This window comes from Anarhichas minor, unplaced genomic scaffold (genome assembly GCF_050575085.1).
Source record: "Anarhichas minor isolate MPS153535 unplaced genomic scaffold, ASM5057508v1 ptg000037l, whole genome shotgun sequence".
NCBI classification, from domain to species: Eukaryota; Metazoa; Chordata; class Actinopteri; order Perciformes; family Anarhichadidae; genus Anarhichas; species Anarhichas minor.
Window position 1 is genome coordinate 2,683,466 of NW_027466483.1, and position 19,464 is coordinate 2,702,929.

At 42.8% G+C, this 19,464-nt stretch overlaps 1 protein-coding gene across 1 annotated transcript in view; it reads right to left on the minus strand.

Annotated features, from left to right (window-relative positions):
• Positions 1–3,130: 3,130 nt before the first annotated feature.
• Positions 3,131–19,464, minus strand: part of gabrr2a (gamma-aminobutyric acid type A receptor subunit rho2a) — a 78,511-nt gene continuing 62,177 nt past the window's right edge. Inside the window, exons 6-9 of the mRNA XM_076107028.1 lie at positions 16,268–16,408; positions 11,086–11,238; positions 8,231–8,439; positions 3,131–3,466 (exon numbers count right to left, since the gene is read on the minus strand). Coding sequence (XP_075963143.1) covers positions 3,131–3,466; positions 8,231–8,439; positions 11,086–11,238; positions 16,268–16,408 — 839 coding nt within the window. The remainder of the gene's footprint in view (positions 3,467–8,230; positions 8,440–11,085; positions 11,239–16,267; positions 16,409–19,464) is intronic.

A 19,464-nucleotide genomic window follows, 5' to 3' on the forward strand; every position in this document is an offset into this window, starting at 1 on the left:
AGTGACTACAGTGACCTGAGGAGAAAATGTCCCACTGGCCAATAAACCTTTTAGATATTATAACACATATATCACCACAGTCATCTCCAGTACTTATAAATTTCACAATAAATAAGATGACCCTTTAAGTAATTCAGTGTTGTGTTGTGAAAATTACCTGGCTACAAAAGTTTACCAAAAAGTCATTGTAGTCTTTAGAGAATCATCATAAAATCAGAACAGCATCAGAACAGCACAATACAAAACCAGTAAAAAAGACATGATCTGAATATATTTTTTTAGGTTTGTTATCTCAAGAACATTACTTGAATTTCAAATTTCACCAAGAGATTAAATTGTGTTGTGGTGCTGAAGATAGATACCCTAAAATTACTTTATCTGAAGATATTTATTTTCTTTCTCAGCTGTGCTTCCATCCACCTGCCTTATCAATTAAACCACAAAAACCCACGTGGAGCGATAAGGAGATTGCAATGTTCTTCAAATTAATACATAAAGCAAATAGAATTGTTCCATTTCCCATATGGTTTTTCCAACGTTTGAGGTTGGACCAGGGCTCCTCTAATTATATCATGTTAAGCCATCTTCTTCTGGTTTAATGCCAATAGACATGAGGCTTAGTACCCACCTATTTAACAACCCTTTCTCACTCCCAACACATCAAATACCACAGCTCGTTCAGTGCCTAATACGCTTGAGGTGTGTAGGTGGGAGTGTTGGTGGATGGGTCATACAAAAACAGGTCTTTTACCCAGGAGACCGCTGTTTGTGTTCTGTGTGAGACTAAACGTCATCGTTGACTTATTTTGTCACTTCAGTCGTTAGTCACTGGAGTTGTTAGTATCGTTGCTCGCTTAACTTACGTGAGTCACTTGTCATGTGAGTCATTTCTATCATGAGTCATTAGTCAAGTGAGTCGCTGGTCACGTGAGTCGTTACTATCCTGAGTCATTAGTCACATGAGTCATTAGTCACGTGAGACGTTTCTAACATGAGTCATTAGTCACGTGAGTCGATAGTCACATGAGTCGTGACTATTCTCAGTCATTAGTCACGTGAGTTGTTTCTACCATGAGTCATTAGGCTGAACAGCCTGTGGAGCTGGGCCGCGTGCTCAACCAGGCCAAATGTAATTAACGTGGAAAAAAAATTGGTTTCGAGCAGATGTCAAGGTCTGCTCTGGCTCTGCTGTTGGATGAAGAGGAGGGGAGAAATGATCATTGTAATTAAAAAACACTTTTATCAACCTTGGATCTGCATTTGCCTTTGTCTGTTCCTACCACATCTACCGGCATCAAAACAGAAAGGCAGTGGTAAAGTACTGCAGCTCGCCTTTTGCTTGATTTGATGACTCCGCGCCTGGTGCTGAAAAGTTGAGACTAAAAAAACTTTTATGCGGGTCTAAAAACGCGAAAAAAATATGATCCGTGGCGCAAGCGAGGTGTGCACGCCAGGCGCGCTGTACCATATAACAACAATGGTTTTGTGGGGGTTGCATTTCTAGCGACGTGTTTCAGACGTGTCTGATCGGGGTCATAAGTCGTTACTATCGTGAGTTATCACTCGGTTGTCACGTGAGTGTTAAGTCAGTCACATAATGTAAACCATGCTCATTTCCTTAATCTAAGTTGTTCTGATTTTGAAAAGATACTCTGCATGTTATGAGCGTATATTGACACTCCCTCCCTGACACGTCCAAACCTGACGCTAGAGGGGTACGTAGAGCATCATAGTCTGTAGCTTAGGGCCACTGCTGCCATATTTGACAAGTTGGAAGTGAGAATGTGTTGAATATTCACATGACAAATAACGCTTTTCTGGAAATTCGGTTAAAATTTGGGCTACATTTGGATGGACATCACTTAAATGTCACGACAGAGAGAAAAGACTCATTGATGAAATTCACTCCGACTGACCACGGAGTACTGAAGCCTGTACAGAAAAAGATACATTAAAGTCATCACTAGAAAACAGTTTGTATCCATGCTAGCAGTGGAGCTCCAGAGAAGGTTCAGGGGTGGTTACTTTGGTCCAAACTGACATATTCTGGAGAATATTAGATGGATTGTCTTGCAATTCTACAGACATATATTTCCTCCAGATGGTGAATCCTAGTGGCTTTGGTGATGGTCGGACTTGATCTGCCTCTAGTGCCACCATGAGGTTGACCTTTTTGGTTTTGAGTGAAATATATCAACAACTATGGGATTGATTACCATTAACTTTGGTACACACATTCATGTTCTCCAAGGAATGAATTGTAATACCTTTGGTTATCCAGAGTTTTCACCTGGCACCATCATCATCCAGTTTCAATCCAGTCACAGTACTTTGGTTTATGACCAAATACCAGCAAAACTAATGACATTCCCGTCAGCCTCAGCTGTACTAGCTAATGTTTGCATGCCAAACCAAGATGGTGGGCATGGTAAATGTTACCTGCTAAACATCGTCCTACTGTTAACATGACCATGTTAGCATGTTGGCATTAACATTAAGCTAAAAGCACCACAAAATACAGCCTCCATTATCTTATTTAGATAACAGGCTTAAAGAATATGGTCAGAATGTGTTATACTAGACATACTAGAAATTCAGGCGTCATCGCTGTTTAAAATGAAGTCATGACTGACGGACAGTAGAATAATAATCATGATGATTCACAGCTTGACAATCATTATAAACAAATAAATGTAAAGAGACCTGTCAATTAAGTATCTCACAGATATTAACTTTCTATCACTCGTAAGACTCAAATACAAAAATGAACTTTTTCTCCTACCAAAGTTGGCAGGAACAGTCGTAATGAGGAGCTTTTCAACAGCACTTGACAGGTAATGAAGGTGAAAAAGACTCATCAGCATCAGTAGTTTGAAAACAGCATTCAAATGACTATTTTCTTTGTTTATAGTTAGAGTGTTAATGAACATTCAAATTGCTGCATGAGGAAAAAAAACGAAATCAAATCAATGCTCAATCAATCACAGAGTCTCAATGCTAAATTTTTTGTAGAACTTGCACTTTGCAGAACCAGACATCCAGCACAACAGCACGCTTTGAGTTAGTGTCCCATTCTGATGCAGTCTGTTTGTTAATCTCTCTGGTTTCAGTCCAGACCCAGGAGCGTCTTTCAGCAGTAGACGGACCAGTAGATAATGTTGAAAAAGATGTAGGAACCAGGGAAAATCATCCGGGAGTATTTGTCAATGGCGTGCGTGTTCTGGATGATGTTGAGGGCACGCAGGCTCTTCTTCTTCTTGGTGGTGGTGGACTCGCTGCTCACTGACAGATGGACCACCATGTGTTCGGGCTTCTCCGGAACCTCATGCAGTTCTTCCTGCTCCTCCTCCGGCTCCATCGGTTCCTCAGTGTAGCCGGCCAGGCTGTTGGTGTCGGCCTCGCTGTAGGTGCCATCCAACATGGTCATGGTTCGCGTCTGGGAGATCCCGCAGGTGCAGGGCAGTGACTGGCAGGGAAGAAACATCCAATTAAATCATTATTGTGATACAAGGGATTTTTTTTAAACAAATGTTGTGGGGATTATCAGGTAAGTGTTAAAATAAGTAATCAAACCCATTTGTGTCCTAGATGGTTTCATTTGGTGATACATGGGGGCGACTGTGGCTAAGTGAATAGCAGGGCCGTCTTTCAATCAGAGGGTCAGCGGTTCAATCCCCGGCTCCGGCTCTGCTAGTCGCATGTCTATGTGTCCTTGAGCAAGACACTTAACCCCAAAAATTGCTCCTGTAGCTGTGCCTACGGTTTAGAAATCTGAATTGTAAGTCGCTTTGGATAAAAGCGTCTGCTAAATGACTGTAATGTAATGTAACATGCTAAAACCCTTTTTGTCATGCAAGTCGTGGCTGATTGTTAATTTGATGGTTGCTCCAACACTCTGGTCCAGAACGAGATTTCGCAACAACTATAGGCAATAATACCATAATATTTGTTATGAATATTCATGGTCTCCAGGGGATAATCAGATTTAACTGTGGTGACCTGACTTTCATAAAGGTCAGCATTACCTCTTGACTAAGCCTCAGCTTGCTCACGCTTTCCGCACTCGCAACCGGAACACCACGCAGAAAAAAAAATAAAAAACCTTACCTCGCCAACATGGACCTGCTGTTCATCAGCCCATCTGGCGACGACGACCAGTTCGCCTCCCCAGAGGCCACCCGTACAGCCCAGGGAAGCACTCGACCTGCCTCCCACGAGACGCCGCCAACCGCCATCGAGAGGGTCCAGGCAGCCAAACCCGCCGATCTCCACCACGCCGACTAGCTGCATCCACCCGCCAGAATCCGACAATACGAAGATTCAGACCCACGGCCGTCCTCCAATAACTCACATCTCGGTGACAGAGGGAGACCTGCCACTCCAGACGTATACAACGGAAACGTAAATCCAGCTCTCCCCTTCTTCGCTCGCTCCAGACCCAGCTCACGGGAACGAGTCTCCGACGAATCCGGCTACCCGGCACGCCGCGCTCAAAGCCGCCGCCACCGCTCCCGCACTCCAGCCAGGTCCCCCATCGAAGACGCACCAGCTAAGATCTCCGACTGGACCATAGTCCGCCTGCTGAGAGCATCGAAAGGGATTCCTCACCACCGCTCCGACAACAAAGAAAAACTGTGCCAACTCCTCACAACTTTCCAAAAGTCACGCCAGGAAAAACAAAATAAAAACAAACATACCTACATCCAAAACACACCGGCGTAACGCCAACGACGTGACGCCACCACGCACCCCCAAGCTCCGCCCTCCCACCCACAAAGTTCCGGGTTGCCAGGTTGAAGCGCGTCACCTCTCATCCCCCTCCACTACCTCAGGCAAACTCAACTTTCCATAGCGGCAACGAGATGCCAACTCTCTCTTCCTCCTTTCAATTTCCACAGTATTCCATCCCACCTTCTGGCCGGATTTACCCGTCCGGCCCTTCGCTGTTCGCTTACACCACCCTTCTTTTGCCTATACCCAGGCACCGGGTTGCCAGGTCTTCTTTCCTCTGTCCCCCTCTCTAAGCGCACGCCAAACTCCGCGATATAGTACATAGCATGCACGATACCAAGCTAATGCTACCATCCGTCCTCGCTCGCTCAACCAGTGCACGTTACCGAACAACGTAACGAATCAACATAACATAACAAATTCAACACTACACGACAACGCAACGTAGCGTGACGACGTAGCATGACGACGTAGCATGACGACGTAGCGTGATAACATAACGTGACGACGTAGCGTGACGACATAGCGTGACGGCGTAGCGTGACGGCGTAGCGTGACAACACGGAAGAACGGAACATAAAACGGAACATAGCAATGCAATGTAACAACGGAACGCAGCAACGCAGCAACGCAACGCAGCAAGCAACAACGCAACACCGTAGTGGGACATCTGCCCTTAGAGGACTCTCTAATGAAACATTATACGACATCCAAACCGGAATGGAACCATTAATCTACGGTGCTGTTCGTCTCCACCTGACTCAAATCCAATCGTTCGCTCATCCAATTTGTGCCTTTGCCGCTACGTAACACATAAATATAACCTACGCAACGTGGCTACGTAAGCCGACACGACGATACAGAAACATATGGCGCCCGCAGCAATTCGTGGTCATCTCCGGACAAATTGAGAACCGTCCATTCAGCCACGTTTAACGAGCATAGCTACCAAGCCGTCTACAACACTCGTCGTAGATTACAAGTTTAAAACCCTTAATACTCATTCAAGAGAACTGTTCCTGCTCATTTATCGGTCATACAGCTTCCCATGTTCCTAGCGACTGCTCCACGGTAGCAGCGAGTGGGATGGGAACCCGGCACCCCAGTTTTCCATTCCAAGCAGCCACATCAGCCAAACGTCCGCGGCCTACTACAGCAGCCCTCTCCAGCCAGGGAACCTGGCACCAGAGATGCCAGTGCCCCCCGACACTTACTTCCAGCAACCACAGCAAGTTGCTAGCCCGGGCACCCGTCACCGGGATGCCAGCGCCCTCCGCCGCCTACCTCCAGCAAACACAGCAAGTCGCCTTAGCCGAGATGCCAGTGCCCCCCGCCGCCTACTTCCAGAAAACAAAGCAAGTTGCCGTAACCAGGACACCTGGCACCGGGATGCTAGTTCCCACCACCTCCTACTTCCAGCAACCACAGCAAGTTGCCGTAGCCGGGACACTTGGCACCGGGATGCCAGTGCCCCCACGCCGTCCACTTCCAGCGATGGACCCACACAATTGGTCAACACAACGATGCCGCTCCCTCTGACGTTCCGCCATATCCAACGCCGTCTTTAAACCCATAAATCCTTACTCGATTTTGCCGACCATCGATCAGCAGAACTCCACCGTCGATAACCTACCTTCCCACGCCTACCAACTTACACTCGCCAGCTTCATCGACCCGCGCACGGGCAGGTAACCCTGCTTCCCAGGAGGACATATTTTGAGGATCTGCAAGGCCCGGGAGCCGCAGTGGATCCTCAACTAAGCCTCCCCCAAACCGCTACTGGCTAATCTCCACCAACCATTCCTCAACGCTCCAAATAATCTACGTAGGTTCGCCCTCGGCTGAGGCGGGGTCCTAAACTAGTGAACTACTTTTAATCTGACTGTGACTCAAAAGTCACAGTCAGGTGAAAAACACAAACATGCACTTCAAGTACAATAAACGGCTCCACAATGATAATATGATGTGATATAAGATGTGGATAAAAGATAATGCTGAATTATAACTTTGTTACTCTATACCAGGGGTCACCAACCTTTTTTAAACTGAGAGCTACTTCAAGGGTACCGAGTAGTAAGAAGGGCTACTTATTTCCTGAATAACAAAATTGCACAGATCACCTTAATAATAATAATATATGTGAAGAGACTGTTTGATCACATGTCAGTTAATTATTCCTCACAATAATTATTAAGAATGATTTCCACAACAATGATGGTATAGCTACACATACATATTTAAACATGCAACTTTTATTTCCGTTAATCTGTTTCAACATTTGAAAGTCAGAGGTATCACATCTCTGATATTTTTGTATCATCACATGATTAAAGACGGTTACTTTTGCACATAGCGCCTGCTGGTGAATGATCCAGTGGTAATGTAGAAATGTTGCGAAGTCTGGGTCACCTTTGCATTGCGCAATGAAGCCTGCATGCCGGCCCGTCATCGCGGGAGCCCCGTCTGTTGTCACCGACTCCAGCTTTTCCAATGGTACCTTTTTCTCAACGAAGAAACTAGTAAACAGTCTCGTCTATAGCCGAGCGGGGGATCCAACCCTCCGAGGCGCGCGAGCGTCTTCGGGCGCCCGCGTTCAAACCTCTAGTCTGGGCCTTTTCTGTCGGATTGCGTTGCCTCACCTCTACCCCCGCCACCCCTGAGTTGTTGCCCTGCGGCCTGTTCCGAGGATTTACGGACCTGACGACGGGGTGCGCTCGCGGCTCGCGTCTGGCACCAACGGGATGTGCCCGCCATTCAGAACCTGAAAACCTAGTGCGGTGCGGCAGCCTCGTCCTGGCTGTCCGCCGTGCGCCCCCGGGTACCCGACTCTCTTAACTCTCTGCAAGCGTTTTTGATTAAAAAAGAACAGCAACTACAATTTTAGATGGAGCTCCATAATGACTAGTGCTATTTTTAGAACATGTCTTGCGGGCGACTCACATGGTCCCTGCGGGCGACAGGGTGCCCGCGGGCACCGTGTTGGCTACCTCTGCTCTATACAATGGTACTTTGGTATTGTGGTTAGTTTTAACACCACATCATAACTACTTGTAATGCAAACACAGACTCGGGTCATGAAAAGTATTAGAAAAGTTGTGGAAGTCCATTAGCCAAACCGTGTATAAAGTCTAAGTGAGGATTGTTCAGGGTGCTCTAATGTTTAAGCTACCTTTTTAGGGGTTTTGTTCTGCTTTTACTATTTTGCTTCTTTGTGTTTTGGAGATTTTTAACAATACGTATGTGTTGAGTGAGTTCCTCTATTCAACCCAAACCAGATCCAGTTATTCTAGTTCAACAGGCTAACTGAAAAGAACAGAAGTGTTGAACGTACTGTATTTCTGGCATGAGATGTTGATGTAGGTGAAATTGCAGAGTCAGTGAGAGTGGCTGGAGCTTTCGGAGTTCTCGGAACAGCTAAAGGGACTGTGGCTCATGAACGGGGAGAAGGATGCTTTTTTTTATAATGCATGCCCTTTTTTTTGTCAGAGCAGAATCAAACCTGAGAACGTGCCCGCTCTCGCATCTTGCGCTCCCGGCGGTCCTGGACGGTGGACAGGTAGTTGACGGCGGCGTACTCCAACACAGACAAGAAGACAAAGACGAAGCTGACCCAAAGGTAAATGTCCACCGCCTTGATGTAGGACACCCGGGGCATGGATGCATTCACTCCGGTGATGATGGTGGACATGGTCAGCACTGTAGTGATGCCTGGACACAAGATACACAACATTCTAGTTATACTAAAGTGAACTGCAGGTTGGAAATGTGTTTGAAACTGAGTTTGTCTATTTTTACTTTCACAGTATAGTTTAATGGTTTGCTCTGGATCAGGAAGTAGACCCAGTGTTGGGCAGCTGGAGCAATAACATGACCACTTATACAGTGTGATGCAATGTGGTCCAACAGCCTGCAATGAATACTCTGTGAAGGACCCAGTCAGCACGGTTGTTAAGAGGTGCAGATGAGATGGTATCAGTTAAGAGCTTTTACTAAAGTAAAAGCAGTTAAACCACAGTGTAGAAATTACTTACTGTAGTTACAAGTAAGTCAAGTGTACTTTATTTTTCAATTTTCAACAGATTTGATGAAAAGACAAAACACAATAATACGTCTCCTTCTGACTCTCCTACTCTGTATGTGGCTCTGAGCTCCAAGCCTATTGGTTCCTATTGAATACATACATCTTTAAAAACATTTAACAAATATACAGTTTCAATTAAAAAGAAAAAACTCCTCAAAGAGCAAGTCCCTGTAGTTTGTAGCCGGAGAAAATAGAGCATTTGTTGGGGACTATTTTCAGCGGCAGATTAATACTCATTTAGTACTCTAGTGATTTTTGGCAGCAGGACGGTGTATGTGGGATTGAGATCTAATTGGGATTAGGATATAATTCTATATTGGCAATAACCAAAGAGAAAAAAACAACACAGACTGCAGTACAGATATAAAAAGGGGTCTTGTAAAACTATCCCATTCTATCAGCTGAATTTAACAAGAGCGATGACATGAGCCTTGAGAGGATCTCAGCGAGGGGTAAAAAACTGACGCCTGTACAACAAGCACAGCAACAGCCCCAATACAGAAAATAACTTAAAAGAAAAGTGAGAGTGGGAGGTTTGTGTGTGCATGTGTGTGTTCTGGTGGAGCCAGCTTTCATCTTTTCACAGACAGATTTTCCTCAGGCACGCACAATCTCGTTAAAGCTCCTTCTTCTGCTACCAAAGACATATTTTTCTTCTTTAACGCAGATCTAATCTCAATTGCATTTAAAGGAAATCATCCTGGGATTGTCTTTTCACCAGATGATGTTTAAAGCTCAATGTCTGTCTTTTAACTTGACACAAGTCATTGAAAGCCCCGCGCGTCTCAAACACAGACGTCTAGACGAATCAACGCTTATCAATCTTTTCATTTGTCAATACGCTCTAAGCCATCACTGTGTCATTGGCAAAGCCTCGCATTGTTCTGAACAGGAATCTCAATTACTGTAGCGAGCCTTCCTTTATGATTTCATTCATTAGAAATGGGACTGTGTTTTATTGATTGGTCTTTGGACCTTGCTTGTTTTAGTTATTTGATGAACAAACTGGCTTCATTTCCAACTGCGTAATTGCTGCACTGCTTCCATTAAAAAAGTCAAAAGCAATTATTATTTACCACAGTTCAAGTAACCCTAGGAAGTTTTTTGGCATACTATAAAGTTTCTGTCTGCCAACTCTTGCCTCCCAATATTGTTGTTGACTGCAAGTCATACCTCCAATAGTATACACTTTCTCTTTTACACATTTCTTTCTGAGGGACGTTTGTAACGGCCTTAAAGGATCTAGACCCTCTACATCGACCGGCCCTAACAATATCCCCACTATCTTCTTACAACTGACTGCAGATATTATAACTGAACCAGTGGCACACGTTTGTAATCTCTCTATACAAGACAATGTCATACCTGATGACTGGAAAACTGTCGGAGATCCCATAGTCCCATTTACAAGCTCTCGATTTGATTTCAGGTCTGTGAAAGGCTGGTGAATGACCAAACTAAGGGATACATGTGCTTGAACATTTTATTTTCTCATCAGTCTGGATTTAGTTAGCAGCACAACACAATATCTGCTGCATTTGAAGTAGTAAATGACATTGTGGAAGCCTTGGACGCCAAGAACTATTGCACTGCCCTTTTTATTCATTACGCCAGAGATCATCAGATACAGGCCTGTCAAATCAAGCTGCAGGTTCATTCTCAAATTACCCTTCCAATCATAAGCAATGTGTGCAGTTCAGTGGTCTCTCCTCCAGCTTTCTTAATTTCCCCAAAGGTGTCCCACAAGGTTCAGTTTTAGGTCCCACCCTTTTCACAATTTATGAAAATAATAAAACTGACCCGAATGCTCTGAAGCTCCAACTGTTGCCAAGGTAATTGACGTTGAAATCAGTATTCAAATGCCACTTTTTTTTCAAATAAAGGCTATGCATTACCCCACAAATCCCAAATAGCCCATAAATTAAAGAATAGTAGTCCCATATGATTCATTTTTGCATGAACATGAATTATTATGAGTTGTTCTCAGACCGCTTTTTGTCCTCATCCCTCGTTAGACAAGGTATGTACAACAAAAGTAAATAATGACTGCACGTTTGAGGAGAGTCTAACAGTTTTTTACATGTCACTTTTATGATTTGTGTTCTATTTTGTATGAAGGTCGTGTCTGTCTGTAAGTTTGTGTCATATTGCTGTTGTGTCCTAACTAGGTCTCTCTTGAGATTGAGACCCCATGTCTATAATATAAATTAAGGTTAAATAATAAAAACAAATAAATTAAAAAAGGACATTTGACCGGAGTTTATTTTTCTCACCCAGGGACACTCTGGCCGGCACAGCCCGGCGGTCGATCCAGAATGACACCCACGAGAGCATCACCATAAGCGTGGCGGGAAAGTATGTCTGCAGCAGGAAGAAGAAGATGTGGCGTCTCAGCGTGAAGTTGATGTAGAGACGATTGTACCAGCCTGAAATCACAGCAGGAGACGCTCAAAGATTTAACAGTGTAGAAACAGGTTCATACAAAACGTTTCACATTTCACACATGAGGTTTGATTTTCTACATTTAAGACATGTGCTTACTAACTAGGGATTTCATTTGCAAAGACTTGTGCCCTCTCAGTGTATGCTCCCTCTCAAAGTCGAACTATGAGGCTGGATGTTCCAGGGACTGTGATACATGTATATGCATATCCCACTGTTCTGATTGCATAAAGTAGATTCAACCTTTTTTTACTCTTTAATGCATACGATGGTTTATAGTACGACGTTTTCCTTAAAATGAGATTTGAAAAAACACAATTATTGCCTTGCTTACAACATCGAAATATATTGAGTGGCGACCTCTGTATCTCAGGACCAGTCGTACCAAAACTCAGCCCTAATATCACCCTAAACAGAGTATGTAGAATCCTTATTATTAGTATAAAATGTGATTAATTTAATGATGTAATGATGTCAAACCGCAAAGAGTCCTGAAAATGTGCTGGAGCCAGATCTATGACCTTCGACCTCTAATATATAAAAAGTATACACCAAATGTAGGTGACACATTGGATTTTTGTCTGAATTAGTCCATATATATATATATATATATATATATATACAGTGGGGAAAAAAAGTATTTAGTCAGCCACCAATTGTGCAAGTTCTCCCACTTAAAAAGATGAGAGAGGCCTGTAATTTTCATCATAGGTATACCTCAACTATGAGAGACAGAATGAGAAAAAAAATCCAGAAAATCACATTGTCTGATTTTTAAAGACTTTATTTGCAAATTATGGTGGAAAATAAGTATTTGGTCAATAACAAAAGTTCATCTCAATACTTTGTTATATACCCTTTGTTGGCAATGACAGAGGTCAAACGTTTTCTGTAAGTCTTCACAAGCTTTTCACACACTGTTGCTGGTATTTTGGCCCATTCCTCCATGCAGATCTTCTCTAGAGCAGTGATGTTTTGGGGCTGTCGCTGGGCAACACGGACTTTCAACTCCCTCCACAGATTTTCTATGGGGTTGAGATCTGGAGACTGGCTAGGCCACTCCAGGACCTTGAAATGCTTCTTACGAAGCCACTCCTTCGTTGCCCGGGCGGTGTGTTTGGGATCATTGTCATGCTGAAAGACCCAGCCACGTTTCATCTTCAATGCCCTTTCTGATGGAAGGAGGTTTCCACTCAAAATCTCACGATACATGGCCCCATTCATTCTTTCCTTTACACGGATCAGTCGTCCTGGTCCCCTTGCAGAAAAACAGCCCCAAAGCATGATGTTTCCACCCCCATGCTTTACAGTAGGTATGGTGTTCTTTGGATGCAACTCGGCATTCTTTCTCCTCCAAACACGACGAGTTGAGTTTTTACCAAAAAGTTCTATTTTGGTTTCATCTGACCATATGACATTCTCCCAATCCTCTTCTGGATCATCCAAATGCTCTCTAGCAAACTTCAGACGGGCCTGGACATGTACTGGCTTAAGCGGGGGGACACGTCTGGCACTGCAGGATTTGAGTCCCTGGCGGCGTAGTGTGTTACTGATGGTAGCCTTTGTTACTTTGGTCCCAGCTCTCTGCAGGTCATTCACTAGGTCCCCCCGTGTGGTTCTGGGATTTTTGTTCACCGTTCTTGTGATCATTTTGACCCCACGGGGTGAGATCTTGCGTGGAGCCCCAGATCGAGGGAGACTATCAGTGGTCTTGTATGTCTTCCATTTTCTAATAATTGCTCCCACAGTTGATTTCTTCACACCAAGCTGCTTACCTATTGCAGATTCAGTCTTCCCAGCCTGGTGCAGGTCTACAATTTTGTTTCTGGTGTCCTTTGACAGCTCTTTGGTCTTGGCCATAGTGGAGTTTGGAGTGTGACTGTTTGAGGTTGTGGATAGGTGTCTTTTATACTGAACGAGTTCAAACAGGTGCTATTAATACAGGTAACGAGTGGAGGACAGAGGAGCCTCTTAAAGAAGAAGTTACAGGTCTGTAAGAGCCAGAAATCTTGCTTGTTTGTAGGTGACCAAATACTTTACCGAGGAATTTACCAATTAATTCATTAAAAATCCTACAATGTGATTTCCTGGATTATTTCCCCCCATTCTGTCTCTCATAGTTAAAGTGTACCTATGATGAAAATTACAGGCATCTCTCATCTTTTTAAGTGGGAGAACTTGCACAATTGGTGGCTGACTAAATACTTTTTTTCCCCACTGTATATATATATATATATATATATATATATATATATATCTATATATATATAGATATAGATATATAGATATATATCTATATATATATACAGTTGTGTGAAAAAGTGTTTGCCCCCTTCCTGATTTCTTATTTTTTTGCATGTTTGTCACACTTAAATGTTTCAGATCATCAAACAAATTTAAATATTAGACAAAGATAACACAAGTAAACACAAAATGCAGTTTTTAAATGAAGGTTTTTATTATTAGGGGGGGGGAAAATCCAAACCTACATGGCCCTGTGTGAAAAAGTGATTGCCCCCCCCCTGTTAAAACATAAATTAACTGTGGTTTATCACATCTTTGGAAAGCTGAGTTCAATTTCTCTAGCCACACCCAGGCCTGATTACTGCCACACCTGTTCTCAATCAAGAAATCACTTAAATAGGACCTGCCTGACAAAGTGAGGTAGACCAAAAGATCCTCAAAAGCTAGACATCATGCTGCGATCCAAAGAAATTCAGGAACAAATGAGAAACAAAGTAATTGAGATCTATCAGTCTGGGAAAGGTTACAAAGCCATTTCTAAAGCTTTGGGACTCCAGCGAACCACAGTGAGAGCCATTATCCACAAATGGCGAAAACATGGAACAGTGGTGAACCTTCCCAGGAGTGGCCGGCCGACCAAAATTACCCCAAGAGCGCAGCGACGACTCATCCAAGAGGTCAGAAAAGACCCCAGAACAACATCCAAAGAACTGCAGGCCTCACTTGCCTCAATTAAGGTCAGTGTTCATGACTCCACCATAAGAAAGAGACTGGGCAAAAATGGCCTGCATGGCAGAGTTCCAAGACGAAAACCACTTCTGAGCAAAAAGAACATAAAGGCTCGTCTCAGTTTTGCCAGAAAACATCTTGATGATCCCCAAGACTTTTGGGAAAATACTCTGTGGACTGACGAGACAAAAGTTGAACTTTTTGGAAGGTGTATGTCCCATTACATCTGGCGTAAAAGTAACACGGCATTTCAGAAAAGGAACATCATACCAACAGTAAAATATGGTGGTGGTAGTGTGATGGTCTGGGGCTGTTTTGCTGCTTCAGGACCTGGAAGACTTGCTGTGGTAAATGGAACCATGAATTCTGCTGTCTACCAAAAAATCCTGAAGGAGAATGTCCGGCCATCTGTTCGTGACCTCAAGCTGAAGCACACTTGGGTTCTGCAGCAGGACAATGATCCAAAACACACCAGCAAGTCCACCTCTGAATGGCTTAAGAAAAACAAAATGAAGACTTTGGAGTGGCCTAGTCAAAGTCCCGACCTGAATCCGATTGAGATGCTGTGGCATGACCTTAAAAAGGCGGTTCATGCTCGAAAACCCTCCAATGTGGCTGAATTACAACAATTCTGCAAAGATGAGTAGGCCAAAATTCCTCTACAGCGCTGTAAAATACTCATTGCCAGTTATCGCAAACGCTTGATTGCAGTTGTTGCTGCTAAGGGTGGCCCAACCAGTTATTAGGTTTAGGGGGCAATCACTTTTTCACACAGGGCCATGTAGGTTTGGATTTTTTTTCCCCCTTAATAATAAAAACCTTCATTTAAAAACTGCATTTTGTGTTTACGTGTGTTATCTTTGTCTAATATTTAAATTTGTTTGATGATCTGAAACATTTAAATGTGACAAACATGCAAACAAATAAGAAATCAGGAAGGGGGCAAACACTTTTTCACACAACTGTATATAGATATATATAAAGAAACATCTGCAATCCAAACCAAGGAGTATTCGTTTGTCTGGAGGGGATACACAATGCTGCAGCAGGGAGCAGGTGTTGGTATATTCCCATTGGCTAAAAGTGGAGTCTACATTTCAATATAAAGTATACTCAATAAAGGACTATTTAGCTATTCGGCTGGATGTGGTGAGTACAGTTCTGTACTCATCACATCCAGTCATTTAAAGTATTTTTATGGGAGACTGTGCATTTGCTCTCTGACCCTTATCTTTAGAGACGTTTACTTCTCACAATGAATTCATCGAATTCAAGTAACATTAAAAAAAAAAGACTTTCAAGACTCTCTTCAATCCCCTTGCTTATCCTAACTGATCAATTTGATGCTTTTATATGGAGCAGTTTCGTTTGGAAAAATAGGGATATGTATATCAATCTTTACTCACTTACTTTGCATCATGTCATTGAGTGCATGTGCCAATACCCTTTAAATCCCTGGACATCATTTGTCTGGGCCTTCCAGTCTCGGTTGGGTTTGGCCATAACTTGGTTAGGTTTAGGTAAAGGTCACGCTTTGGGTTAAAATAAGTTCGTTTTTTAAGGTTAGGGAAACATTGTGGTATGTTTTGTAATTTGGTTGACCCATCTATTCACCCTGACCCCCCATACGTGCACCTTGTAACAATAACGCCACCTAATTTCCTTCTTTGCTTGATTATAATTCCAACGGCTGCTAAAGGGCTTTTCCTCTTGACTCAAACTCCATTGGCCAGCAGTGTTAAAGCAGCGCTAAATATATAACATCTGTCCTGAAGGTAGAGCTGGAGGAAAGGTCACGGGGTCAAAGAAGCCTATTGGGTGTCTGTAGGCCTTCGCCTTGAAGACAGAGATGACTGCAGCCGTGATTCATTCGGACAAAATAATTGTTATTCACATCATCATGTTGTGCACAGTGTTTAACAAGCATCATTTATTAATTATTTTATATCAGCATGTAGTTAGTCCTGTGTGTGTGTGTGTGTGTGTGTGTGTGTGTGTGTGTGTGTGTGTGTGTGTGTGTGTGTGTGTGTGTGTGTGTACCTGTGCTGCTGTAGAAGGCCAAGCGAGACGTGGTATGGAACTTCTGGATGAGGAACTGTGACAAGGAGATGCGATCGTCAGTGCTGAGAGACTCATCGCCGCTTTTCCAGTACAGCATCAGGTCTTCATCCGTGTAGGCGTCTGCAAAACACCACACCGCCCAACCAAATAGAGGCGCAGTCACTTCCAACGATGAATTATCATCAAAAACCAAAAAACATGCCCCCAATAATCAGAAGTGTATACCATTTTGACCTGCTCACATGTCTTCCATGGTTGCTATGTGTTTATGTGTGAACGTGATGGGAGATGATGAATAAGCACTTCTTTAAAACATTCAAAGTTAATTAAACTTCTGTTAATATTTATTTCATTGTTAGGAAACAAAGGAATGAAAATTAATTGTTATTTTTACAGTTTATTGTTGAACACATCATTAAATTTGATATACTATATTAAGTATTTGCTAATGATAAGCAGATCTTTTGTAAAAAATCTGTAAACATTACATAGATAGATGGAACAGATGTTTGTAACACTTTGTTAATGGTTAATAATTGGTTTTTAACCCTTTTAAAAAATATTTCTGGATGGCTTTTATAAAGTTTCAGTTGATGATTGTAATACCTTAAATGGTCAATATATACTTTGTAAAGCATCTATACACTATGAAGATAGATAGTTAATACTTTGACAATGGTTAATAACTGGTTTGTAAACCATTTATAAACATCAGGATAGTTATTAATAAGTTGCAACTGATTTATAGCCTAATACTTTGATAAAGGCTGTGTAGTGCATCTTTAAACATTATTTGGGTGGCCATTATAATCATCGGTTACAACGTAGTTACAAATTATGTGTCAATCATTCACAGAAAACTGAATATAGTATTACAAATTATATAATGTGTACAACCATAAACTGTTAATATATAGTGTACTGTGTAATTACAATGTTATTGTTGTTGGCTCTTATCAGCTGTGATACAATGTACACACCGACCAATTACATGCATTGTAAACCATCTCACGTGATGCTACTCAGCCAATTATATATATGTTATCATAAAGTGTTACCATTAAAAGAGTGCATTTAAGTTCTAATTCTACCTCTGCTTTACCCTAACCCTACTAGAGCCCCTACTAAAACATCTCAATGCAACCAGCCTCACTATGGCATAGCTCACCATTAAGCTGTGCTCAGCGTGGATCTGAGGCCATCTCCACATTACTCCGTTTCCATTTCAAAATGCATATGTTTTGCTACGTTTACACTGAGCGTCCACACTACGCCGGCGTTTTCGAGCACTGAAAACGGATAAGTTTGAAAACGCTCCGCAGGACGGATAAGTTTGAATGAATTTGTGATGAACACAAAACGGAGGACTTTCCTTTTCTTATTAATGCTTATTTTGTTCTGCACAACTATTGTGAATTCCGCAGATAAAATGTAAAGGAACAAAACAGTAATTGCTCTCCAGTAGGACGGAGACTTCAGCCACCAGCAGAGCTACGAGTGAGAACAGACAACAACAAAACCGAGGGAACGAGTGAGAGACGTGTGTTGACCAGATTTATGGACCCATAATCTAGTAAACCTTTACGTGTAAGTGTTGATTTTAAAGTGAATTTGATGTGTGAGAGAGAGAGAGAGAGAGAGAGATAGAGCAAGACCCGCAGCGCTGTAACTAACGTTAAGTATGAAAAATAAAACTTCTAAAACTTTCCACGAACTGTGTCTGTTTGAGTTCATAGAGGAAGATCTTAAGTATCAAACACGACCTTTCATTATTAAAGACTACTTTATTACTAGTATTTTTTTAACTAAGCAAGCAATCTACTTCCTGTTTACACCGACACCCACCCGCATGCCCAGTGTACGTGAAGAGTCACGTGATATTCTTTTTCAGGCGTTTTAGTCTGGACGGAGATCAATTCGAAAATGATGCTGAAACACCGTGTGGACGGAGATCGTTTTTGTTTGAAAACGGAGTAGTGTGGATGTAGCATGAGAAAAATACAGAAAAAGCTGGAGATGTTCCAGGGAGACTCCTGCTGTGGTGTGAGCTGAGGAGAGGAGAGGGGAGGAGAGGCCAAGGGAGGGGAGAGCACAGGGGAGGAGGTGGAGATGAGAGTAGACGAGAGGGGAGGAGAGGAGAGGAGAGGCCAGGGGAAGGGGGTGAGATGAGAAGAGATTAGACGAGAAGGTATAGAGGGGAGGAGAAGAGAGGATAAGGGATGGGAGGAGAGGTGAGATGAACAAATTGAGGAGGGGAGGAGAGCAGGATGCACTTAACAAATGAACATAGGCCTACTTTGTACTTTGGAGGGTAAATCGGTTGGTTTATGGTTCTTTTTTATTCAGAAAACAGCCTTTTTCAATTTCAATTTCAATACAAATGGATTTCAGGTTATTTTGCGACGTTTCATCACATTGAACTTGCCAGCAGCAACCATTCCTCAACTGTTTGTAGACTATACTGTGTATGAAGAGAGTGGCTGTTTTGACTGATCAATATGTATGTTGGCTTCATTATATATTATTCTTTGACACTGTTGTAGTACATATATTTCATTTTTCAAAATTGGTTTCAGAACATTTAATAAAGCTTATCCTCCATCAGTGAAGCAACGACGGACAGCTGAAATTCAACCTGAAGATAAATCTACACAAAGTGCCAGTTTTCAAACAGTTAATTAAAAAACCCAAACACACCCCATCAGCTCCGCCTGGGGTTTTGGCAGCAGTTTTCATATGATTCTGAAAACACGGGAGGTGAAAAAAAAAAGGAAATGCATGAACCGAATATTCATTCATATTGGATCAGCGCTGCCTAGTTTGACAATTTGATCTGAGCTTAATGAGCCTGCTGGCTTGCAATGGGATGGACCTCATTTGCATAAAATTGAGGTCGAGTCATGCTAAGGCAAATTCAGATACGGCGAACGGTCAATCAACTTGAGCTGAGCCATTTCCATCATGCAAAGCACGGCCGCATCTCCTGCTCTCCATAGAAACTGAATAGAACCGCTCGACTTCTCGTACGTCAATGGATTTGGTGTTTCTCCACCATGAGAGAGACCTGCACCTGAAACGGGACCAACGAAAACAACGGGAAATTTGGGGCCCCAACACTGTCTCTCAGCGCAAACAGCACCCCCAAGTCCGTAACGAGCGCACAATAAAATGTATTT